This window comes from Euwallacea similis, chromosome 1, assembly GCF_039881205.1.
Source record: "Euwallacea similis isolate ESF13 chromosome 1, ESF131.1, whole genome shotgun sequence".
Lineage (NCBI taxonomy): Eukaryota > Metazoa > Arthropoda > Insecta > Coleoptera > Curculionidae > Euwallacea > Euwallacea similis.
The window spans coordinates 2,666,210-2,692,599 of NC_089609.1; the positions used below are offsets into that span (position 1 = coordinate 2,666,210).

The following is a 26,390-nucleotide window of genomic DNA, read 5'->3' on the forward strand; positions in this document are numbered from 1 at the left end:
AGGGATGACTTGCAACTGGTACCAGGTACCTCTGTGCGACCCTTCTTTTTCTCATATTGAAGAATACATCTAGGAGACTTGTTCAGCCAAAAACGTTATTTTTCTAGTACAAAGTATTAAAGATACAAAATTTTACAGTATGTTGGTCTCACTAGAAGGTGCGCAGCCTCTCAAAGGTCACCAACAACTCGAGTCTGCTACTGCGCTGTAAACCTTCAAATTAATCTCAAATACTAAATCTACTCAACAGCCGAGCCTTTGTACATTTTGCCAACGTTTGCACACCATATTAATAATGCAAAGTGTCTCTGAATAATTCAATCATATATTCAACCATAAATTTAACCACATATTCTAGGTCCCAAAATATGACGAAAACTTCATGCAAATATACAGGGTGTATAAGAGTCTTTATGCCAACTGCTTACTGTAGGTTCCTGTGACCGAAATAAGGTGTAAAGTTTATATAAACAAATATCCAATTGGACTTTAGTTTCGAGATACAGACTGTTAAAGTTTAAGGAAAAAAAAGTTTTTGTTTTTTAACTTCCAAATGGCTTACAATTTTTTAACTAAATTTCGTATATTTCTTTAGCGTATCGGTAATTATAATTCGAAAAATTATCAACTTCAACCATTCACCAGTGGCGGAGATATGGGTGTCGTGTTTCCTTTTTAGTTATAAAAAATGTAACACTCAGTATAATATTTTGCTTAAAGTAGTCCAAGTAAAAGTTGGTTCCTGAGGATGGTTTTTTGTTAATATTTCCGAAACGTTTGTAGATAAATTAATGAAATTTTGTACTGTATTATAACTTTTTGTGCTCTTTCTGAATCTCTATAAAGAAATTCCCCCACTTTTTCAGGGACGGTTAATACTGGGGGAGAGTGCTTAAAAGGTACCTAAATATTTTTGTACTTAACTTTATAGACAGTTTTATAGAAAAAATATTAAATTTAAAGGTTTTTACATAAAAAAGGTGCTCTTGTCGAAAGTCTAAATCTCCAACAGTTTTCGAGATAATTGAAATTTAACAAATCGGTGGATACTATGTTTTATTAAATAAACATCAGATTTGAAATCCAGTTGGCTTTAAAATAAAACAAAAAATATTTTTGACATTTCCGTGCATAACAGCATTTTGTTAATAAAGTCTGGTGGTTTTTCGTTGTGGCCGGAACAGTGTTTAATTGCAATTGTTTTAAAAGAAAATGAATAAAAAAGAGTTTTAAATCTGATGTTTATTTAATAAAACATACACAGTATCCATCGAGTTGTTAAATCTCAATTTTCTCGAAAACGGGGATTTCGATTTTCAGCGAAAGTACCATTTTATGTTAAAACCTACAAATTTCATATTTTTCCTATAAAATCGTCCATAAAGTTAAATAGGAAAAGTTTAGGTACTTTTAAAGTATTATTCCCCTGTATTATTCGCCCCTGGAAAAATGCGGAAATTTCTTTACAGGGATACAGGAAGAGGCCAAAAAACTGTAATGAAGCGCAAGATTTCATTAATACATTTCGAAACGTTTCGAAAATATTAACAACACAACCATCTTCAGGAACCACTTTTATAACACCCTGTACGTCGCAAACGAAGCGCCTTTCGCTACATGTTTACATGAAGTTTTCCTCATACTTTAAGACCTAGAATACGTGGTTGAATTTATGGTACCATGTTCGGAGGCACCTTTCTAATATTGGCAATGCTTATAATATGGCCAAACACATTCTCTGGTCCTCCAGTTGAAAACTAATTTAAACCAACAGGTTTCTGCATATATCCTCGGGGTTATACGTTGGTTTAAACAGAGCTTTAAGGGTGAATTAAACAACCCCGGCGCCACTGGACGGGGGTGCATGACGAGACGGACGCTCCTCGGCGTCCAAAAGAGGGTAACGTTGGGTCGGCGTCGCCACAGTGTTCGTCCGACACGCGTCATATCAACCGGAACCGAAAGAACGTGTTGTCCTCTGCAACTTTCGAAAGTTCCTTTCGTGTTTCTATGCCAATTATTCTTCTAATTTTGTTAGAATTTGTTCCTCAGCAATCGTGCTTGTAAGTGAGAAAAGTTTTCATTGGAGTTGGAGCGCAATTGGGATAGTTTAGGTGAGTTTTTTCGATAGTTCTGTTCCGTTGCGAGACTCGGCAAACAAACTCATTGCTTGTTTAAAAGTAGTTGTAACTGAAGGAAACAGTTGTAACTAGGACTTGTGACTAATATCGATTAAAGACAAGCAAAACAAAGCCAATAGGCGAGTTTCTACTAAGTTATTAATACAGTGCTAATACTAACTTCGAAAGCCCCATAAGAACCATCTACGCCCCTGCCAGCCACCCTCTCATATTTCACACCCCTTCCCATTGAAAAATCGCTATTTATTTGAGGAGATAATTTTATTTCCTCGCGCTAATATGGACTTGAACTGGGATTCCCTCAACATCTTCATTATTCTTCCTCTCTTCTTTATTTCAGCTTTTTGGTCGAGAGCTAAGCAGTACTTGGAACTTAATTAATTATAAATACTCTTGAAGTCAGCAAACCTTGGTAATACAATTCCATCCTCCATTGTAATTAGTTTACACATTGTTCTGTTACAGTTCCAACGTTTCACAGCTTTCCAGGAACTCTCCAGAAACTTCAGTAAGGTATCTAACATTTGGTTGTTCCATTGTATGAGTATAATTTGAATATTTCCTTTCAATCCTCTCTCGTAACGCTCTTTTGAAGTGGCTAGGAATTCCAGATGGTATACAGTGTAGTTTTCGAGGGTTATTATTAGTTTCCTCCCTTTAAACGACCTAACAGGCAGTTAGCTACAAAGATAATTAAACCTGTGTTTATTGCTTAACGAAATTGTCTAAAAATGTCGTTTAAAACTTTATTTTTCAATGTAGAACTTGAAAAAGGTTTCTCAAAGTTACTGTTCTTTTGGAACAATGAAAAATAGTTGTTCGAGTGTTCGTATACCAACAATCATAAGACTTCGATCAATAGTGATGTTTGATTGGTCAGCACGCATAATTGAAGCTTGAGGCTTATTAAAATCGACGGCTGTCGCTCGAATTCCATTCACATTTAGTCCAGCAAGTTTAATTAACACAGTAATGTGGAAAATTATTTGTTATAGTTAAAAAAACTTGGTCAGTTCACGCAAGTGTCATTGTTTTTCAGTTTTTAAATGTTTTTAGTGAAGCTCCATTTTTCAGAAAATTTAACCCCTTTTTCCATTTTTTGAACTTTTCAAATCTTCTATTTTTCACATATTCACTGTTCATAAGTTTCTAGGCCTTTAATGACACTGCGTGACTTCTCAATAATTCAGTAATTTTTAGAACCTCTTCTTATATTCGGAAATTCGCAACAGATCTTCGAAATTAAATCGATGAAAATTTTTTAATGTTTCAAAGAGCTTCCGAGGTTTATAGAATTTTTGACGGATCCATTAAGAGACCTCGCTATTTTCATAAATACCTGCGAGTTCTGAAATAATCTTGGAGCATTTAAAACCTCTTTGTTTACCCGACAATTCGCAGGAAATTCATTCATTGAAATCAGACCCAATTTCTGGATCTTATGGATTATTTCCTAGATCAGTAGAATTGTTGACGAATTAATAGGAAGACCTTGCTATTTGCATGCATGTCGAGGCATTCTGGAATAATTCCGGTATGGTTAAAACTGCTTTGTATACCTGGAAATACGCAGGAAACCCTCGAATGTAAGGAAACTTCGATTTCGGAAATTCTAAAGATTTTTTCTGAATTGTTGAACTATTGATTGTTTAATTAAAAAAACCTCTAGTTTCTATAAATCCTCATGAATTTTTTAACAATTTTGGAAACTTTAAAATCATTTTCTAGAGCCGGAATTTCTGGGAATTCTTGAAATTTTGATGAATAATTGATCGAAGATCTTTCCAGGAATTGCTGTAGTGCTTGGCCGGGGAATTTTTAGAAACTTTCATAGAACTTCGGAACAACATCTAGTGCAAATTTTAGGACTTTTTCGGGAATTACTATTAAAACATTTATTAGGCCTCCAAATGACCGACAAATCACGAAATATTCCTTTTTTTGACGTGCGATAGTCTCAATCTTGCAGGTTCACTACCGACACATTTGCTCGGAAACCTCAGGGTGTTTGATAAACTACCACTTTACTTCATTTTGAAGGAATTCGTAACACTTCTAGGAATGCAATAAAACTAGTATATTTTCAAATCTGGACCTGCATAATACCCCGTCTGGAATTTCCAGATTTTATTAACATTCCTGGAAGGAACGTGACCAGGAATACGAAAAAGGGCACTGCCAGCAAACTGACACAATTTCTACTTGTATTTTAAATGATCATGGTCTGCTCTGGATTCGCCCTTTTTCGAATGAAGCTTTCAGTGCTACGCCACTCGTAAATATTCCTTCAATCACAAGACGGACGATCCAGAAAAAGGACGATTCCCCATGGGGATAATACACGAAATAGGCACACCTACGTACAATCTCTGCCAATTTGTTTCAGATTTATTGTAAGGGAAATTTTTGCACACACTTTTATTGGGAGTGTAGAGTGTAAAGTTATTTTTGTTGGCCTCACCACGTCACTTAAAGATAACAAGAAACTCGCCTTCGAGGATCTCCCTTCGACGTTTTAAAATAAATCATACAAAGCCCTTGGGGATCCATATATTTCTTGGAAACCCGACTAATATACGACTACATATACCTTCGGTTAAAAAACTATATTTTGGTTCGGGACTTTCGGTTTTGCTGCAAGTTTCCACAGCTCCACTGAGGGGGAACTTTCCCTGTTTCTGTTTGTTTTAGGAGACGTGAAATACCGGTTATGTTTTTGTCAATAAAACTGAACAATTTGCATGAATAATCACGATATATTATGTGTGGACATTACAATGGACAACATTAATTAAATTTAAATTTACATCGTTAGGTTTTAATAGCGCCATAATCAATTCCGCTGTACGAAGATAAACTACTGATTTTGCATACAATTTTAATACAATTTTAATAAGGGCTGCTCAGCCGGAGCCAGCTTAGGCATATACCTGTCTCGAAATTTGACTTTCTCATTATAAAATTTTATTAATTTCATCATCGATTATTTCTATCAAAAAGACTTTGTTTGCCGCCCTTATTACTTCAGCTTTAAGGTCTTTTTCAGACCATATATACTCAGAAAAATCCCGCTCTTTTGTGTGCTCGGCACAAATTTAGAACGCCTTAATTTCATCCATTTTTCAGACTTATGTACTGAATTTCTTGAGAGGAACAATGGAAGGAAATTCGAATTAAAAAGGGGAAGCATTAGGTAAAATAGTTTTTCCAGGCTTCGAGCTCGCGTAATAGGATAGAGTTGCGTATTTTAAGACTACTTAAAGATATTGCCCGGAATGTTTCTCTGTAAATTACTCAGTAAAAACTGCTTTTTTTCCTAATGATGAAAATCGTCAAACTGCACGCCACAGAAATCAATCCTTATCCACCCCTCTATAGGGCAAAACTAGTGCACCCTCACCCTCCGATTGCAGTGCAGTCTCTCACCCTCGTAAATTCTGTGATGCTCTATATTGTGTGCCCTATTTAGAATATATTCGGCTCTATGGAGGACTTTCAGTCTCTCGTGGTGTTAATTTTGGTCCAGATTTTTCCTGCGATATACATTATCCCCTGCAAAACCAACAGTCCTCTGTTGATTGAGGACATTTTTTTAGGGCCACCAAAATTGGACGCACAACTTTGAATGGACCTTTTTTTACATTAGCAGGGCGAGGATTTATTGCCAATTAAAGGGGTGAAATTGTTTGATATTGACCGGATTTGGGACAGGGGTTTAACACAGTTTTGCGGAAAATAGCCCTTTTAGTCGAATACTGAAATATCACATTTTAAAATTGTCCGGAGGTATAAAGGGCCGAACTTTTCCTCCAAGTTTACGTAAGCTTGGAAACGCTCTTCATATTATTTGCTGTTTATTACTCCCATATTTCCATTTTTCGAAAAACAACACGTTTGGATGTACCAAGAGTTAATGAAATAACCAAGCAAATTCTATCGGTTTATGAGATCACGCCATCATGGTTCTGGGCGCGTTCTTTCCAGGAATGTTAATAAAATCTGGAAATTCATGACCGTTTTCGTTGAAATTCTCTGGAAGTTTTAGGTCTCCAGTAGGCTATGTTAAGCACAAATTAATTTGCAGCAGTAACTGCAATAAATTATTCGACTTTTAGGTTCAAATCATCGGAAACCGAATTATTCCCTCAAATGGACCGATTTTCTAAAGTGGAGGGTGGAAAATATAGCAAAGGGGAGTTCAGGAGGGATCGGGGACGTTGACAGGACACTAAGGACTACGTTATTAAGTCTCTGGCAAATTTGACATGCATTAACGTTTTTTTATTGAACTCTCCGAAGTTCGGCCCTAAATGCACAATTTCCTTGTTAATACTCTCCCTAAATTTATAATTAACTTGTTCCAATCGAAGTTTCTGATCATGCCTTAAACAACGGACACTGCTCGCTTTAGCTTCTAACTACTAGTAATTGCTTTTATGACTTTGAGGTAACAACATACTGTGTTTTACATCAAGTGTCTCCATATAAAGCACCTTCAGTAATTGTACCCAGTTACGGTTCTAACTATACGAGAGTGGTTTGAAATTGTGTTGAGAAGTGTCTTGTTTAACTTAATTATGTCAATAAGGGCTTTAGAAGTTTGGAACTGTGAAATTACTACCTTCCAACAATAAAGGTTGGATTAGAGATGTGTGAAAATCTAAGTCCTTGAGGTTCTAGGTAAATTTGCATTTCCTGAAATAACAGCAAAAACATAGTCGGAGAGGAATCTAAGCGAGTCTGGATGCAACTAAGAGTTGCTAAGCTGTTCGGGATACTTTTTCCTTGCAACATCGGAGTGATCTGGAAAATGTCTTTACTGGACAACGGGGGCTTCACGACGGCCCTTTAATACTAACTTCATTATCCAGAAATGGGCGGTCACAAGGTACATAAATAAAGCCAAATAATCAAATTGATGACAAGAAGGGGACCACTGCTGACCGCATAAATCGCGTGACGACATTCGAAACCCTGCGAAGGGATCGTTATTAAAAATCGCCGTGTCCACGAAATATCGAGCTGCCCTTTGTTTGCCACCTAATGACCTTCGTGCTGTAATTTGTGAAGTTTCAAGTTCCCACTTAAAGAGACGTAAAGTTTTATCTGTTGTAACATTTTGAATGATGGGCAATTTAGAGATTCCGGACCTAAAACCATTTTCCTATTCATCGACAAAGCAGCCCTCACATACTAATTAATAAGTCCCTATCATATAAAACACCCTCGAGCTAGGAAACGTCGTCGGCGACAAATTCAAATATAAGGGCGGTAAGCCCTTAGAACAATACGTGATTTGGTTACTAAGGAAACAGCGGAGGACGAAGGGCCGGCAAAAGGGCTTCACGTTCACTTATTTCATTACGTTATGGTATTTGCGTTCTGATTTGAATGGGGAATGTCAGCGTGATTGCTGTTTGGGGTCATCCGGAAGTGTTTACTTCATTCAAGCTTTTGTCTCGAAGTGTGACGGTATTTGCAAAAAGGGGAGATTATGTAATTGATGATTAGTCAATGGTGTGTGCTCCTTGTCGCTTTTTATTCCATGCTTAAGAGTGGAATTCGAGATGATAAAGCTGGCTTTGTATGAGTTTAGGCACATACCAGAAACTCCACTCCTGCTTCAGGCCCCAACTTCAGAATTTTAAATAGAACTCCGTATTTTTTTGCAATTTTTCATGCAAAGTATTTTTCTGAATTTGGTGATGTCGGATAAGTTAATGTTAAAACAATTTTTAACTGAAAAATTTTTTTTTATTTGAAAAAATGTCGCAGTAAGTGTTCAGAATGGATGTTATTATTATTATTATTATTATATTATCAATATGGCTGGTTAAAAGAGTTGCAATTTTTTTTGGACTTTGAAAACATTTCTAGAGTCTTAAGTTGTGTTTTAAACCTTTAAATTTATTACGATCGGGTACTTCTCTACAGCGAGCCTCGTACCTCGTTGGTCTGCGCGTTCCCGTGCGATCACTGATGTAGAGCGACGTCGGGCGTGGTTCACAAATGGATGGGCGACCGCGCAGGTAAAAGTAAGGGCTTTTTTACGCCTCTACATCGACCACAAAAAACTGGTGCTCCGGCGAAAATATCACGTAAGAGACCATAAAAAGAGAGGTTCAAGACGAAACGGCAGAAAAAAAGGAGGCAAAAAGAAAAACCTTCTTCGACACTTGACGATATATTCATTCGGGGACACTTCCGGGTCGGAGAATGGTTTTTTCCTTCCATTTCCGAGGTTTTTAGTGGATGGGTGTTCCCACAACCCGGCCGACAGAACATCACCGCCAAGCCCGGGGGTGGTGTCTTTCGAAGATTTTCCTCGTGATAGAAAAAGGAAAAGGTGGTATTTTCCCATTAGGAAAATGGGTAGAAAATAAAGATGACGTGCTGTTGCACCGGCGTTCTTATTATTTATTGCTTTGGGAATATGCTTCAAGAGCATCTGTAAATTCACTGTTCACTTTTAAATATTTTCAACTGATATTGCCACTTATCGCCTATAACAAACGTTAATAACGGTCGCCGATAATAACAACAAATCATCTGTGCTGCATCGTAAACAAAAATAACAGCATCTATGTCGGCACTTATTATGACATATTGTTCAAATTTTTCCATTTTTTGTTCAGTTAAAAATTGCTTTAACGTTAACTTGTCATGTATCATCAAATTCAAAAAAATGCTTTCTATCAAAAAATTAAAAAAAAACATTAAGTTCTATTGAAAATTTTGAAGTTGAATTAAAAAAATGAAATTTAACGTTACTTAGTAGTCCGAACAATATCAGTTATTTGGGTTTTTAGGTCATCAAAACACAATTCCCAATAAATAACTGAGTTATAGCTTCGTTCGTTTTTAACGAGACGGCTGGTATTAATCTTTTCGAAAATCCCATTTAAGGCGGATAACATTTTTTAGCTTCACATCCCTTCATTCCGGCCCTTCTGATTTTGAAGATGAGTCGCTCTGTTAAAAATAAGTTAGGAAATGTAAGGATATGTAGCACCACTCGGTGTTAGCCAAGAGGACCAGTGAGACGGTAGGAGTTATCAGGCCTTTGCGGTCCTCACAGGTCACTGCAGGCGAAACAGGACTGATGACACAACAACAACCAGGAGGACCTCGCGATCCTCATAAGAGGTCATTGAGGAGTAAAAGGGGCTAACCGCAGGGCTTCAGCGGCCATACGTTACTGCGACTACCGCTATTATTATACAATTAAGAGAACTTGTGTGAATTTCCACTGAGTGGATATAAATAATAATTAAATTTATCTAACTTAGGTGAAATGAAATTTAAATTCATTCGGGCGGAAAATCTGAAAATCCGGTTAAAATCCCATGACATGCTAGGCATTTATGCAAATCAAGGAACTTTGTTTTTGGGCCTGACAAAGAGCAGACTGCCAGTTTTTATGTCTTATTAAATAACCCCTCGAGCTGTTCTTTTCGACACCTCGAACAAAAAGCTGGTTTTCGGAAATCTAGACCTTAAATTCTAATAAACCGCTAGAGCCAACTAATAGCCAGGAAACTTTTCAGATAAAGAAGTGAAGTTTCTAAGTTTGCCTGCGACAAATACGCGGTAAAATCGAGATTACATGGGAGAAACTACTTGGTAGTGAAAAGAAGTCTTTGGTCAAAACTTTAGTCCTTTGGTCTTGCACATAGTTAAAAACTTCTTTAAAGGGCCTTTGAGGTGCGGGTTATACAGAACGTTTCAAATCCCTAGTGCTATCATTGCTATCTCTTAAACGGTAAGAGTTGCAGGGATGGTTAAATTAGAAAAACGGGTGTCAAACTGAGTACTCTTTCAAGAATTGAAAACAGTGTTGTCCGATGATTTATAGTTTCCAGATTATTATGGAAAAATTTAAATTGTGCCAATATAATGTTCTAAATGGATCGAAAACTAGAAGGTTTTCAGTAACATTTTTGATACAAATTTTTTTTTAGTTTCTTCGTCTACAAACCAGTAAATTTCAAAATTTTAAATAATGCTTAATTTTTGAGATAACGACAACTTGAGTTTTCAAATGCGGACCTATACATTTTTTGGCAAATTAAAAAAAAAAAACTCTCTACAACGATGTATCACACGACAGAACTTTTTTAATTTTTGGTTTAAAAAAAGACATTTTGATTTTTTTCCAATAAGCTAGACCGATCCTGGAGCTTTAAATAAAAAATGCAATTATTATATTGCTCAAAAATGTTATGTCGGCAAATAAATTATCAATCAAGCCATAGGTAATCAATAATAAATTAGTAATAGTAGACTATTAATTTAGAACGTTTCCAAATTTGAAAGTACAATGGATTATGAAGAGCGGAAAAGTAATACCTGAAAAGGTATCAATAATCATTTTTATTCATTATCAAATTATATTATATTATTAAATCATGAAATATTAATAAAACCTTTAGTTTCCGATTTATTTAGAAAATTATATTTGGTTAAATTTTAGTTTTTCCATAATAACATGGTAACGAAAAGCATTTGGTAACATTGTTTTCAGTTCTTGTAAAAAACGTATTAAATTTGGCTCATTTATTAAAATTCATCCGACCCTGTAACTCTTCCCTGTTTAAAGGATAGCAGTGATAGCTTATCGGATTTGGGACACCCTGTAGAGTGAAACGTTGAGGGTTTATTCATGCAAAAAAATTGAAAATTTCTTATTCTGTAATGTGTGGAATCTAATTCCTGCAGACAAACAAAGCAAATATATCAGTAAAGGGGCTTAAAAACGCCCCTCAACCTCCACTAATTCCAATTACCCTAATTCCTTACCTTCTTTATTATACTGCTGATCTCAATTTACTGCTGCTTTGTTTAGATTCGTCGTCTCTTTGTGGGGTGGAAAGCGAGTTTATTGTAAGGCAAAATTTGTGGAAATCGTTATTAAAAATGGCAACTTTATTAAGCTGCTCCATACTGCTTAAGAGGTCGTTATTGTACTGCACACAATTGGACGATCAAAACAGTTTCTGCGATAAATGAAAGTGTACCATTTTCAGCAAGAAATGGGCCATAAACGCTCTTCTAGTGATACAGATTTCCGGATAAATTTCATCATTCGGCAAAGACATCTATCGCAAATTGAACATATCTCTTCGGGCGTTATGATGTGTGTCATAAAATTCTGAATACGTGACAAGAAAGTTCAATACCTACATGTCAATACTGCTTAGAAATAGCTTCGGTAGCTAAGAGGTAAGTTATGTATTGAAGGCTGGAAAATACAGCGCAATATTTCAATAATAATTTTTCCAGAATTAATTCCTGAACGGGAGATGAAAGTGACAGGATTGCAGGATTCCAGGATTTCCGAATAACTGCATTTAATTTGTAGCAATTAGCGTTTAGAACGTGATTGGAACAGTATTTCACCGTTGAAAAAGATTATTTCAAGTTTAAATTCGGGCATCGCTCAATCACTCCTTGATCATCCTATTTGAGGCAAATAAAGCCCTTCTTGCTCCCAGAACACACGTTTGAGAATTTCATATTTTCCTGGAAGTGCACATATAAAATCGCGAAACTCTTTAGTTTGGGACCTTGTAGCTGCAATATAAAACGTATATGTACGACTGCATGTGCAAAGGCAAACAAAAAGGAAGGAGCTTCTTAAAGAAGAAATTGCCTTTATGCTTCTGCAGCTAACGCTAGAATCTACAGAAATTTTCACTAGCAAAAAACCATTATCGATCTACGATTAATTGTTCTCCATCGAAGGTTTTGTGTTTAAAATTCGATTCGTCCCCCGACCTTATACAATGCAAAGTCATATTTAATACGAGACTCGAATGTATTTAGAACCTCAATTTAATGTATAAATGATGAAGAAGTTGCGTGTACATTTTTAATTCCAACATGGCAGCCACTGCAGAAATTACCGCTTTTTTCCTTGTTCTCTTGATTTGCCGGCTCAGTTGCGAGCCCGTGGGCTACAATTACGGCCCTCCGCCCAAAGAGGAAACTGAGGTTGAAGTTATTAAAGTCGAGGTACGTATGACGCACTCACACCCCCAACAAATACCAGGATAAAGCCACTCCAGGTCTATGAAGTCCCCTGGATCGGAGATCAACCCCAGGCAAGCTACGGCCCTCCGGGAGCCTTCAGCCCTCCTGAAGAATCTACAACTGCAATCGACATTACCACATCCGCTCCTGCACCTGACAACGGCACTCTGTCGTCTGCAAATTCGACTCAAAGTGAGAGATTGGAGAGTGCTAGTGAGGACCTCACGAGAGGGTCGTATTACATTTACCACCCCTCTGGGCGGCTGCAGAAAGTGACTTATTTGACCAGAAATGATGACAGGAAAATGGAGTTTTCAGCCCGGCTTCAATACAGGGATGTTGAACCGGTCAAAGGGCCGATCTACACTTATGATCCCCAGACTTACGTTTTTACTCAATTGAACCGCTAATAAATATGATTAATTATTAAAAAATTGTTTTCGTTGAAATGTAATTATCTTATGTGCTTTTTGCCGCCTTCCGGGTGTGGAGGCCATTAGAGCTAATTTAGAACCATTACAGGGGTTGCAACAGCGAACGTATCCATATCGCATGTGTGTTTGTAATATCACTGCGACACTTACGGGAATTTAATTCTTTTCGTATAAATTAGAGAATTGGCCGAAGGTTTTAGGTTTCACATGCATTACAAATGTCGGAGTTATTTGAACCCCGACAACAAGGATAAGCTCCTCTCCATAAAAAGTGGAATTTAATTTTCTCTATTCACCATTTACAAGTGCTCTCTGTTGCCCTTCACTTTCCACGCTTAACTGAAAAATGGAGGTTTCAGAAGTTGGAAAATAAACACAATTAAGAGCGCCTGAAAGTTTATAGTGGACCGAGAATATGAAACTTTTTTTGGCAAAGTTTTCCCGAACGCTGACGCAATCTGGCTGTTGTTAATGGTCAGTCGTTTGCCTGAAAATTGCATAAGAATCCCCGATTCCTTGGCCTGCAAGGCATCCTAATGCTCCAACGGATGGATCCTGCAAGATAATTCCTATCGAAATGCTTAATGTCTATGTTGATGTCGAAGCTAACAGCACTCCAGCGATTTGGCCCTGGGGGTTATTAATAGGCGGTCAGACCCTTTAACTTACTAATGGAATACTAATTGTTTCCCGGCCATAATACCTCGCCATTTTATTGTAAATTGCTCCGCCACTGTTTGGAACTAATTTCGAAACATCAGGGAAAAACGAAAAGGGAACAAAGGTAGAGGTCTCTCACCTTGGAGGGCGCATGCAAGAGGGGGATACTCGCGGCTTAGACCATAAAATCAGCAATTTGCCCCTGACGCGCCATCGTATTAGGAAGCCGAGAAAGAAAGAGGGATAAGGGAAAATTATCAACCCCCAAAATGCACTACAGAGCAATTGAATGTGTATGTTTAATTAAACTTCGTGCAAAACTCTTAAGTTCGTGACATTTGGCACAGAATTTGTGGATTAAATTACCTAAGAAATGCTTCAAATTAATCACCTGGATGAGCTCTGTAAGCCTGCATGAACGAGGCTGTATAATATCCGCTTTAGCTCATGATTTTGGAGGCGCCTCAAAATTAGAGGCGCCTGGAAATGCATTTCCATAGCTCGGGAACCATAATCGAGGACTCCAGATTTAATGGAAGATCCAAATTGGACCGAAAACTATATCTCAAAAAATCGATTTTTCGAAAATCTGTGCAAGCAATTGCCTTGAAAAATATCGTGTGATCCATATTTTCGCGCCTTCCTCGATACGACTCTGATTTTTGTGGTAACATAGTTTAAAATTTTGCACATTTTTAGTGAACACTCGACAGACTACGATAATCTTTATAAGACAGTAGCGTACGTCGAGTGTCAGAGCTATCACGAATTTTGCAAAATCAGAAAAATGAATAGTTAACGTTTTTCCTGATTTTGTTCTTACTTTAAAACTATCTTAGTTTCTGCAATATAGTCTCACAATTTGTTAAATTTTATAGGGAACTTTATGAGCTTTCGCAGTCTATGAAAAACAGTGGTGAACCTGAGATGTGAAAATCACCAGGAATTTTCAAAAATCGGGATGCTGATGTATCTTCCTGTTTTTGGCCTTCATCCCTTTGTACCCTCTTGATTTTTCTTTAAACATGATGAATTTTTAAAAATTTTTTATAAACTTTCTCTTATATATGTTAGCTAGTATGCACCTCGATTCTCAAAGCTATTTAAAAAATCGAAAAGGTCAATGGTCAACGTTTTTCTTGACTTTTGATCTTCATTGCAAACTCTCCCTTTTACAGAAAACTCAATGAGCTTTCATAGTCGGTGCGCCACAGTGATGTATCTCGATGCTTAATACTATTTCCACATTTTTAGCCTTCTTTCCTTCCTTATTCCGGCCCTGCTTTTTAAGTCCCGACAGCACGTCTATTACGCAATTACGCAAAAACTCCCTCCCATCACTTCAGTGGTAAATTGAAACCTTTTGAGCTCAATTTTCAAAGTTATCTCCTTAACACATGGGCTTAAAAGACGATTTTTTTAGGTTTCCTTACCCTAACCCTCTTGTACTTTTCAGGGCGACATGTAATCCAGCGGAAAGGGCCGTTTCACCTCCATTGGTGATAATTAGAGGACCCCGAGCTATGAATCCCTTTGGAGAAGTTTAGAGGGTGCTTTTCCCTATTAAGTATTAAACAGGTAGGCAAGTTTGTCTGAATTTATTGTCATTCCAAGCGTGTTGGGGCATTTGAGCTTTGCCAAAATGATAAATAGAAGGCTCTATAATATTCTAGTGCTCAACTTTACCTTGCTAAGTCATTACTTTCGCATAATTTGCCTTTACCCCTCTCACATCCAGGCGTGAACTTGACACGACATTAAGATGAATTCACATGTAAATTGTCTGGAAACTAACCAATCGAATAAATTTCCACGTTGTGCCAAGCTAAAGGTGCATGAGTATCCAGGCGGAATCCAGACGGTGTTTTAGGAAGCATAAAAGTTTCAACATGCAAAGGCTTTTTGGAATGGAGGACGTTGTGGATTATCCCGATCAATTAATACTAAGTTTGGACCAGCTGAGACGCATAAATTTCAGTTAAATATGGCCAGTTTTGTGGTTTATGTAGTCAACAGCAGTTGTTTTGCAGTGATAATTATTTATCCCTGCAATGGACCCTTTATGGGAATTTAACCAGCGTTAAATCCCGCTTTTGAAAACGTGTATGGCGCCTGGTGGGTGCTGATACTGTTAAATATTGCCCAGGGATCGAAGGTCTTTTTTAACTGCAAAAATTCCCTTTCCAGAAAAATCCCTACGTAAATATTTTCGCACTTTTTCATATATGGGGCTGGGCCTATAAATATTATGCTCCATTATCTGCTATTACATTTTGGCTTTCAGTTCATTTTTCCTTGTTCCTTTAAAAGGAAAGTTAGAATTTGTTTTTAATCCAACTTTATCCCATATGAAGGTGCTCTAATAGGAAAGATCAAAGGGATATATTTCATATCTCTTATCTCTTTTAAGCTGGAAAAATCCCCGCATTGCATGTGGCACGGAAAGCCATATCTGATAAAGACTTCCTGCAAGGATCTTTTTCGCCAGGAATTTGCATGATACGATGTACTTAAAGGGCTAATAACCTTCATGTGTATGGATTTTTCTTTCGTTTCAGACCTAATGTTAACCAGTCGCTCTTTGAGATGCTTTATTTGGAGCTGGAGAAAGGCAGGTGGTCGTGGAGGGCTCCGAAGCACAGAAAATGCTTAAGACATTAGCACTGCGACATGAAAGACTCGATAATATTCCCCATATTTTTGTTGCTTTTTCAGTTTTTCAGTGTAGACGCCGATACAGGTGAGTTCACTTTAACAGACGATGAAGTAAGAATCTTGATTCTCCAGTTTGTTTCCTTTGACCTTCCCATTTGCAAGGAAATGAAGATTATTTAGGCCAGAGCTTTGGCTTTATTCCAGGATCAATATTGCGTAAAATACCTCCTCTATCTTAACTCACAATCTCGATTTACTCTATTCAAAATGTTTGAAATGCGCTAAATTTTCGTCACTAAAGTTTAGCTAAGTAGTTTATTTCGCACTGCTTTACAGCTTTCAGTACGCCCCTGACTTTTTACCACCGGGTTTGAAAATCTCAGTTTTTATGCATGAATTTTTCTCTTTGAATCTAACATTTACCTCAGGGGCGTAAGTAAATCCTGAGAGCTCTCATATTTCCAGTACGTTACTGATTTCAATTTTTGCAGGTGAAATTCCAGGCTTAGAAATCATCATCTCCCCATCACACGTAGCCCTTAGCGGAGACCTACATATCAAAATCGTCTCTTCAGCGTTTCTTCCACTCGTGGTCCAATTATCTCGTTTAGAAGGTAGTACCGTTCGTCCACTTACCACTTTTCCCGTCTATCCAGAAGCCAGTGCACTTAATAAGAACCTGACGCTGGTTAAGGTGCAATGCGGGTACTTCTCCAGGGGAGGGCAGTATTATGTGCAAGTCAAGAAACAACCAATTTTGGGTGAGTTTTGATTTTTTCTTGGAGTTTGAATGAAACGTTGGTTTAGGTGTAAATTCAACTGAGTCTGGTGACTCAGAAACAATTACCAAAGTGATCGACGTGCGATGGCCAATGCCTCAGCTCACGGTAACCCCGGAAAACTTGAAAACTTATCCAGAAACTTCGGTAACTTCGATCCTGACTTTCCCGGAAGTGGAGTGTCTTCCAATAAAGGGAACACCAACTTCGGCATTGCCAGAATTTTGGCTTGAGTTGCACTATTGCGGCGATTCCCTGCTGAATTGCGGGGAAGGGAGTAGTAATAATTCCAATCATCAGGTATATTCTTATAGAATAATATATTTTGGCGAGCCAAAAAATTGGGTTTGTAGGTGCTTTATTCGAAGCAACTGAGAGGATTGCCAGGAAGACAGGTTTTTTTATTGAGGTGCGAGCTTTTTGGCTTGTCTGGACACTATTCGATATTTTTACGTCCCATTAACCCCGATCCAGTTCTCCCTAGAACCGCGGCCTATGTAAAGGTAAGATGATTAATTTTTTGCGTTAAATTTAATAAAAAAGTTCCAAATACGAAAACTCCCTGGACACTAAGCAAACACGGTAGAATTTCCTTTCAGAATCAGGCAATTTACCATTACGTTTTCGCGCTTCTTCGCCCTTCGCATTAAAAATTAATTAATGCCACATCGGCTATCGTTAATGGATTCAATTTCGTTTTGCAGAAAATCTGTTTTGATACAGATTTGAGAAGATTCATTCTAGTGCTGCAATAAATTAGGTGGGAATCCTTTGATCTATTAGAATATACTGAATTAAAACAAACTCAAAAATTCTGGAATCCTGCCGTTTGAAGCTCAAAATACTCAGATTTTGATCGAAATTCTGCAGGTCTACCATCTCTCGAAGATGGCCCGCCACTTCTTCCCGGAGCTTTAAGAGTCATTATCAAAATTTCCTGATACTTTATTTCATGTGTGGCACCATTTGATGATTCAGTTGTCCAAATATCGCAAATTCACAAATTTTGAAGTTAAACATTTCCAACAATCAGTTGAACTTTCGGTAAGTTTAACATCTCTCGATGATGACTTGCCACTTCTTCCCAGAACCGCCAAAAGAACGTGGGCACCTCGTTTAATATCGAATTAGGATCTCATTGTCTTTTTCAGGTGTATTGGAGCGACCAATTCGTCTTCAACGTCCACGCTCACTCGATCATCCCCTGCGATATACACGGTGGAGTAACTGTCTTATTCGAGTATCCATCCTGTATATTGGCTAATCGGGATCGAGTTCGGTTATTCGGTAGATTACGCGCAAATGTGGCATCTGTGGCTCCTCCAACAAGTTTGGAATACGTTTCAGAACAAAAGGTAGGTCTCCTGAGTTTGTTATCTCCGAGTTTAAGCAATTAAAGTACACCCCCTCCCTCTCGGCACTAACCTTTCCTTAATTATTGCACCAAAGTTTTTAATGAGACGTTGCAGAGCGCTCGTTAAGGGTGTAGTATTTTGCTAGATGTGACCCGAAAAAACATTGTTTTCGCTAATGCGGCTTGTTCCCGTAAATTAGTGTGGCAACACTAAGTACCTGGTTTGAATCAATGTACTTAATTACGGAGTTTCTTGGAAATCGCCCTAAATACGTCAATCTCCGGACTATTATATTTTTTGGGGCCCCACAAATAACCGCGTTTGAATTTTTAATTTTTTTATCGATGTTTCCCCCCTCTTGGGGTGCTGCGAGCTCCGTTCTGACACCATCAGTGCGTTATACGCCGGAAAATTTCTCCAACGGACTAGTTCTTAAGCTCGTAAGATAAAGAGATGAGAAATCGCTGAGAATAAAAACTCGCGAGCATTTTGTGCTCCCGCTTTGTGGATATCCGAGCGGACTGATCAGCCCCAGATTAATTCTACATTTTAAATAGATTCATTTTCTGCTGCTTTGACGGGCGATATACGGTGTGTTTACATGTACACTCCACTGGAGATAATGTTTTCCATTAAAGGGTGGACGTTTCGAGTTTCCTCTGGTTTTCCATGGCAACGTAACAAATATCCCAGGCGTCAGAAAGTCAACAAAAATTTCCAGCTTTTTCATTTTAGAAGGAAAAGTTGCCTTTCCGACCCCTCTATGATATTTCAAAATTGCAAAAATCTCGTGTTTTGCACCTCGGAGCTAATGTCTTTTGAGCATATCATCCCCAAAGTCAATTGAGATAGATTCTGATTAAGAGGCAGACTTTCGGTTCCGGATCAACAAATTTCTACGAAAAATTTGCCTTCTTGGCCCCTCTATAACATCCGAAATACTTTGTGAAGAAATGCGGTTTCTTGAATATCTACATTACCCTAAAAACTAGCGCTTTAGAAAAGACATCGCTGCGCCTAACAGCTGCTTCTAAAAACGGACATTAAGTTAGACAAAAAGCAAAACTGTCACAATTTTTAATGTTAAACAGCGTTGCCAGATGCGGCCCAAAATCTGCGTTTCACGTAAATTTTTTCTGAGGCTTCTCCCTAAGTAATTGAGAACTAGTTTTTAGAGATGATTTTGAATTTTTCCAGATTGCCAGGGGCCAGCACAGTCTCCATTTTGATTGTGATTTATTTACTGACAAATACGTGGAATATTGTTTCGTTTACGTGAGCCAAAGCATATCAGGAGCAGTTGCTGACGTCAGAGAAGACTGCGTTCCAACCCTCCCTGTAACAGGTAAAAATCATGCCGCAATGAATTAATGTGAGGATTATGCTACAGACCCGCGTATGCATTCCCGAATATTTGACTAAATTATGCTAAATTATCGGGATAACTTTAGTGCATTTCTCAGATTAAAGACGGGACACTAAATGCAGATTAAATTCCAGGAGGATCTTTCCCTTACTCCCTGAAATTACAGTACGTTTAATTAAACTGAAAACTTGTGCTCGTATATTATTGGAAAATAAAACAATAAATTCCAGGCTAAAGAAGTAATATGTAATTAATATCTCGGGATTCGTAAAGCTTTCTTGATTTTAATAAATCCTTTGTCATGTTAAAACGAGCTTCTGTGGCCGATATTTTCCAACCAGGGTTTGTCAAGGGGTTCTTGTTAAGCAGTTAATTTAAATTCCGAATATTCAAAGTTGGGATTTTCAATTGCTTTTCTTTGCTGGGAATCAAATCAAAAACCGCTAGAAGTGTCGTTTAGGGAAATTTTACGTGAAGTTTGTTTTTATTGCATTTTTCAGAGCAAGAAAGGGGTGGCTGGAGCCATTGGAGTGAATGGACCACATGCTCCAGCACATGCATTGGAGGCATTCGCAGCAGATATCGACTCTGCGACTCTCCTCCTCCGAGATACGGAGCTAAATTTTGCGAGGTAAGCCCTTGTAGTAATCTTCTACCACCCCTTGTAGCTATAAGAGTGGAAATAATCAATACCACCCTTTGAGGCCATAGCAACCAACCTTCCGGCGTGTCAGTTTGGTATTAGCTGCATATATTTTCGCATCGAAAAACTAGTTTGAAAAATGGCTAAAGCGAAGAAAGGCAAAGGCAAAAAGAAAAAAGTCAAAGAAGAAGACCCGAATGCTTTGACTGAAGTGGACAAGACCTTCTACGAGCTAACTATCGCGGATTTAAACCGAAAACTCGCGAGACTACGGTCTTTGACCCAGGAACTGGAGCTGAAAACTGAGGAGCTGCATCAAGACTTGGACAAAAACGAGGAGGATAAGTCGGACATTATCACCTTCTTGAAGCGGATGCTGCAGGAGAAGACTTGCGAAGTCAGCGAGCTGGAGGAGAGAATCACTGCGATGCAGGAAACGCGGCAAACTGAGACTGAGCAGTTTGAAATGAAAATCGCGAAGATGGAGCAGGAATTCAAGCAAATGCACGAGCAGCTGACCTCAGAAAACAAACTCTTAGAAGGCAAACTTAGCTCCCTAGAAGAGTTTAGGTCTCAAAGAGATGAGCTCATGAGAAAATTCTATAATCAAGAAAAGAAAATGGAGTCGCAAGAAAAAAGACATCAAAGCGAGATGTATAAAATTGAAAGGAAATTCATCATAAGTAAAGATAAGCTAAAAAAAGATGTGGAGGCCCGGCTTCTGCAGCTCTCAACTGAGTTCCACGATGCCTCAGAGCTGCGCATTGCTGCCACCACTCACCGAGTCATTAGGGAGAATATTACAGTTAATAACGAGTTCGATAACATGCTGCAAATACATCAGAAACTCTATAGAGACTTTTGTAGCCTCAAAACCAAGGGAATTGTCTTGAGGCAAGAGGCAAAGCTGCACGAAGCAGAAAAAAATAAATGTCTGAGTAAAGTCCTGGCCCAAGTAAAAATCATCGAAGAAATCACCAAGAAGAACGAATGTTTGATAAAGGAGCTTGGAAGGTATAAGAAGTATGAGGCTGAAATTGGGGAAGCCAGAGAGAGCATTAAGAAGGATCAGGATGTTATTGTTAATTTGGAATATAAAGTGAGGCTTCTGGAACAAAACTTGCACAAAATTAAATGCGATAATTACGCGCTAGAGACTGAGGTTTCGCACCTTAAGTTTGAGAATGAGCGGCTAGATGACATTTTGATGGAAGGAGTCAGTTGCATCAAAGAAACTTTGATGATTCCTACTGGCAGTGCCACGTCCATTAGGTCCTCCCGGAGGGAGAGCATGCTCAACACCCTCTTCTCCTTGTTAAGCAAAGGTCACGAGAGAAGAATGAAAAAACTCTCTTTGGAAACTGTATCTTCAGCTGACTCTATATATGCCCTTGGAGATTTGGGTTTTGTCCCCAAACCCGCAGACCCTAGATCTACAGCCCAAACTTGTAGAAACATGTCTTCACAAGTTGGTGCGAGCTTTGAAGAATTTCTTCTTCATGGTCCTACTATAGAAGCCAACAAGGGTGAGTTCTTGTTTAACAAACGCGAATCTCCGAGAGACGAGACCGAAGAAGAGAGTGGAGCATATGATCCATTTGCCGAAGAAGAGGAAGAGGAGTTAGAGCGGTCATGGGGGGATGATAATGCTGAATCATCGATAGATGAAGCAGCGAAAGATGATGCAGCAAAAAGTGAAGTTGCTAAACCTGAAGCAACTGAGAGAGGTGATGAGAAGCAAATAGAAACTCAGGACGGAGACTCTAAAGGTTGAAAGGAGCAGAGCAGGGGCTAGAATCGCTGTATAAATCAGTACTAAATATATGAATAGTTTTTCCTCCATTTGACTTGCTTTACTACTAAAATATGCTTTCCTACTATTCCCTCCTACAAAAAGATTGCCATCTTTTTACTATGCAGTAAAGCAACACTTTACCGCACACTGAAACTTTTTACCGCAGGTGTCGAGGTGGATCAAAAGTCTTAAAGGTTTAATATCTTAATTCAAGAAGCTTTTCCTATGCTGTGTTTTAGGGCCCTTCTGTTGAAACCGAGCAATGCGGTGTGGGAATAGGCAAAAGCTGGGAATGCATCTACAATGGAGCCATTTCATCCAGCAGCTTCGTGCCTGCGAAAATTCCAGAAATCCAGGCCGAGGTGGGCCAATACTGCAGATGTGGCTGCGTAGTCCACTTGGGCCAAACCAAACCCAAGCGACTTCTGGCCACATCCAGTCAAAGTTGCCCTGGAAGGACTTTTTGGCTAGTTCAGGTTATTACGAAAAATTTAACTTCCCACATAGTTCCTTGCATAGCACTCTTTTAGGCTGATGAAGACTGCATTATCCAGTTTCGTGTGGATCAATTCAACTTTCCTTGCGGAAACCAGTGGCTTAAAATAAGGGATGGAAGCGCCCTTTCTTCTCTGCTTTTGGCGGATTTGACGGGACAGCCCGGCTCTGTGCCCTCTGCGCTCAATTCTACAGGCCCAAATCTACTGCTGGAATTCTATACTGATGATCTGAGCATGGCTGGGCAGATTTGCGATGGAGGATTTCTTGCCGAAGCTAATCAAATTAGTAAGTAATTTTCCAGGGTTCAAACTATAATCCGTTTATTATAAAAGTAGACTGACGTCATCATACAAATAACACGCATTGTTGCCAAATCTGACAGGATTTTGGAGAGTCTCGGATTAAATTGAATTTTAATAGTAATAGCCGTAGTAATAGTATGCGAATATTATGCAATAAATAATGTACCTGGAAGTTTCTTTATGTAATATTTTTTGCTTAAAGTGAGTTAAATAAGCTTAAAAAGGTAATAATACATTTTTAATTTAATTTCTCTCTAACAACCTGACTGAAAAGCATTTTCGCTGCTGTCGCTGTCTTCATTCACACTGATAATTAAGGGTAAGAGTTCGTCTCGATCCAGAATGGACTTCCTTTCATACCACTGATTAATAATTTTGTCAGTGGGTACGACTGTTTTTTTAGATTTCAGGAGTTATTGTGGCAAGTGCTTCATGCCACATATAAAGACAATCAATTTCTGTATTACCATCTCGACCAACATGTCGATTATAGTAATTTTTGGCAATAGTCCATAGTTTTTCAATTGCATTAAAAATGCAATGGGACGGTTCGAGTTGATAAGTCTCAAGACCGTATAAATCAAGCGCGAAGTGATGAACGACAGCCCTTGAACAGTTCTTTCCATTTAATTTCATCCAAAAGACTATTTAACGTAACTTGTTTTCCTTTAAGACTTATATTCTATTATTAAATTAAATGTAAAATATATATGTCCAGAGTTCAAAAGTTAGGGTGTCTTTAGTGGTTTAACTAGGGAGATTGGCGGAGACACAAGAGGTAATAAGTTTCTTAAACTTACGGATTTTATACAAGTCCTAAGTAGTATTACGAATTTCGGCAGTTTAAAATTGGGTCGTGGATGACTTTTTTTATCCTACTACGTTTTTTCTTGGGTGATCTGAGGGGTTCGCCGGATTTCGTTATTTTGGAAATTGCCACAACAGTAGAATGTTCCAAGATAAGTGCTGCAGCTACACACTGTTAGAACATTAATTTTTTTTTAAATTAACTTTTCAATTTAAATAATATCGAATAAACTCACCTCTCACACAGCGGTTGAAGGCAATAAAGGACCGTTGTTCTCTCGCTCCTGTTGAAAACATTGATTTAAGGAGGCAACTAGATGTTTACACCGGTTATTTAAGTGTTTCGACGTTATTTCGCAGATTTGTTCTTAAGAGAACAGATTTTAACGTAAAGTAATAATAAATCGAATGAAAATATACTCAAAATGAACCGAAAAACAAGAAATGCACAAGAAGCAAATTTTGCTATCAAAATTTTGACAATTTAATGTTTGAAATTACCGAAAATATGTGTCAACGCTGCATCAGGGCGGCCCAAAATGGGGTAACTAGACTCACAAATCGCATTGCAACAAACAAAGATAAAGCTATATTTGTGGGTTGGCAACAGTTAATTTCAATTGTGACGTCGGTCTGCTTTTAAATAAACGGACTTTATGAACTATTATATAATACACATATAATACAATATATATTGTTGCTCAGGATTGATAAAACTGAACATCACCGAAGTGGCAGTGGCTCATAGCATGAGCTCAGCGATTCCAGCTGTAGTTCTAAAGCTGACTGCTGTGCACATCGCTGCTTTATTCTTCCTCAGCGGGCTGATTATCGCCACCATTCTCCTAGGGGTGCAGTACGTGTTTCGCTATAGGAAATACCAAGTCGCCCAATTGGAGGATCAAGATTCTTTGGCTGGTAAATAGTTTTAATTTTGTGTTTCTTCTCATGGGAATGAAAAGCGCAATTTTCCGCTCATTGACTGGAAAATTTGCGTTGCAGCCTCGAGTACAAATCTCCCGATGATGTCGACTCGAGCTCAATCGAACGCGACGCTCTTATCGGAAGTAATTTCCCTAACTAGGATGCGCCCTTTGAATATCAAAGGGCGACAAAACAAGCACACGAGTCTGAAGGAGTCGGTGGAGTGCGATCGAGACGCAAATGGAGAAGCCACATTATCGTAAATAAACGATTTAATGTTTTTCTCCCTCATTGTATCGATGCTCATTATAACAGAAAAGCGGAAAAATCCCCAAGTGGCAGTACCACCACTTTAGTACCTCCAAACGAAACAATGCCAACTTTGGCTGATCCCGAATCAGACGAAGTCACCCCTATCAGTAGCGTGCCTACATCTCCCCAGAGTGTGGCTCAACAGGAGGGGGCCAGGAGTGGGTCATCATTGAGCGAAGAGAAGAAGAAGTCTAAGGAGTTGGAGGCAGTATCTCCAGACATAGCAAAAACCAGAAGGAGTAGTAACGGGACTCTAACTAACGTGAGCGATGAGGAAATGTGCTCTAAGAGTGATCCGGTGAAGTATTTATTTACAGTTTTATTTTAAGTTAAACTCACAGTAGTTTCCTTGTATTTCATACTTCCTAAGTCGTGCAACTTCCATTTTGGCCACTCTACAGGGTGTCTATAAGATCTATACAAAATTAAACCACAGATTTTTGAGGCGAAAACATGACGATTTAACCGAGCTGACCTTAATCCAAAATTAGACTGTTTTAAAAGTATAGGACGTCAAAGTAAAGTTAAAAAAAGGGAAAAAATATGTTACTTCGTTTGTTATACTACTATTTGAACAAAATGCTGCATAGGGGGGTTTTTAGGGACGAGAAATCAAAATGCGCTTACCTTTTCAACACATATTGTAAAGGGCGCTGTTAGCGTTAGGTGAACTCTCTTTAAAGGGGCACAACTTTTTTATCACCCGGTATAAAATTTATTTATCACTAAATGTACGTTTTCCTACATGTTTCATGAAAAAATTATCTTGGTACAAGTCTTTACGGGCATTGCTTCTTGAGATATTTAAAATTTAAAATTCGGTGCATGCCTTGACAAATAACTTAAAAAAACATTTTCATTTATACAGGGTGGTCCAATTGCTGTGGGCCACTATTGCTATCTTCTAAATCATGGACATTACAAGTTCGGTTAAATTAGACAAAAGTTGTCAAATTTGATGACAAGTTAAGATCTCGAGACACTGTTGCCAAAATTTGTTCGGTTTCGGAAATATTGGAAAAAAATAGAATTTTGCCAAAAACGTGTTTTGTAAATAAACCGAAAACTAAGGGTTTCAGAAAAAAGTTTTTCTCATAACATTTTATTGTTTTTAAGCTTCTACACACTAATGATACATTTTAAAAAATAGCACTTTTAGTTTCTGAAATATCGACACTAACTTCAATTTTTTAAATGCGGACCTGGATTTTTCATTTATTATTTTAAATGCATGTTTTATCCTAATTTCACTGATGAATTACATGTTTACATTTGCCGACGTTTCGTTATAAAAATTCATCACCAGAGTTTATTCCCTAAAAAATACGAGTCCAACCCTGGATTTGAGTTGTAAATTACATGTAGGCACACTTGCTACAAATAATTACAAATGTTAAAAATGTTCCCCATTACTTTGAAGACATTTTCGAGCGTTTTTTATAACTTTTTTGTAAATTATTTAACATAATAGGCGTCAGTTTTTCACAGGCGGCTCGAATTTTAAAAATAATTTTAAATATTTTCAACAAGACGGTGCTCCAGCACATCGTCATCGTCGCTGCAATAGATATCTAAATACCTGGAAACTCAATGCTTGGATTGGAAACAATGGTCCTATAAGCTGGCCACCTCGATCACCAGATATCACGCCCATGGATTTTTCGGTGTGGGGTTTTATTAAAGATCA

General features: G+C 38.1%; 3 protein-coding genes across 5 annotated transcripts in view; all 3 read left to right on the top strand.

Moving 5' to 3' along the window:
- Nucleotides 1-1,910: 1,910 nt before the first annotated feature.
- Nucleotides 1,911-26,390, top strand: part of gogo (golden goal) — a 28,283-nt gene continuing 3,803 nt past the window's right edge. Inside the window, exons 1-14 of one of the 3 annotated variants that reach the window (XM_066405698.1) lie at nt 1,911-2,114; nt 14,724-14,845; nt 15,826-16,007; nt 16,414-16,683; nt 16,730-17,001; nt 17,055-17,204; nt 17,853-18,056; nt 19,254-19,401; nt 19,923-20,053; nt 22,100-22,336; nt 22,391-22,643; nt 24,173-24,385; nt 24,470-24,650; nt 24,707-25,001. In XM_066405698.1, coding sequence (XP_066261795.1) covers nt 15,938-16,007; nt 16,414-16,683; nt 16,730-17,001; nt 17,055-17,204; nt 17,853-18,056; nt 19,254-19,401; nt 19,923-20,053; nt 22,100-22,336; nt 22,391-22,643; nt 24,173-24,385; nt 24,470-24,650; nt 24,707-25,001 — 2,424 coding nt within the window. In that variant the 5' untranslated portion in view covers nt 1,911-2,114; nt 14,724-14,845; nt 15,826-15,937. Of the gene's footprint in view, nt 2,115-2,591; nt 2,655-14,723; nt 14,846-15,825; nt 16,008-16,413; nt 16,684-16,729; nt 17,002-17,054; nt 17,205-17,852; nt 18,057-19,253; nt 19,402-19,922; nt 20,054-22,099; nt 22,337-22,390; nt 22,644-24,172; nt 24,386-24,469; nt 24,651-24,706; nt 25,002-26,390 lie in introns of those variants that run through there. The other 2 variants (XM_066405712.1, XM_066405704.1) reach the window with 2 other exon arrangements.
- LOC136409824 (uncharacterized) lies at nt 11,998-12,602 on the top strand. Its single transcript, XM_066391632.1, has 2 exons — nt 11,998-12,155; nt 12,209-12,602. The coding sequence occupies exons 1-2, from the start codon at nt 12,024-12,026 to the stop codon at nt 12,581-12,583; spliced, it is 507 nt and encodes a 168-aa protein (XP_066247729.1). The 5' UTR covers nt 11,998-12,023; the 3' UTR covers nt 12,584-12,602.
- LOC136412760 (cilia- and flagella-associated protein 157) lies at nt 20,076-21,839 on the top strand. The gene has a single exon (XM_066395954.1). It carries the CDS (start codon nt 20,205-20,207, stop codon nt 21,837-21,839), a length of 1,635 nt encoding a protein of 544 aa, XP_066252051.1. The 5' UTR covers nt 20,076-20,204.

What these genes read in the sequence shown, in the direction of transcription:
- LOC136412760 (XM_066395954.1), top strand. Translation starts at nt 20,205, where the DNA reads ATGGCTAAAGCGAAGAAAGGCAAAGGCAAAAAGAAAAAAGTCAAAGAA.
- LOC136409824 (XM_066391632.1), top strand. Translation starts at nt 12,024, where the DNA reads ATGGCAGCCACTGCAGAAATTACCGCTTTTTTCCTTGTTCTCTTGATT. An exon ending in TTGAAGTTATTAAAGTCGAG is followed by an intron (nt 12,156 to 12,208) that starts GTACGTATGACG and finishes AAGCCACTCCAG; the next exon opens with GTCTATGAAGTCCCCTGGAT.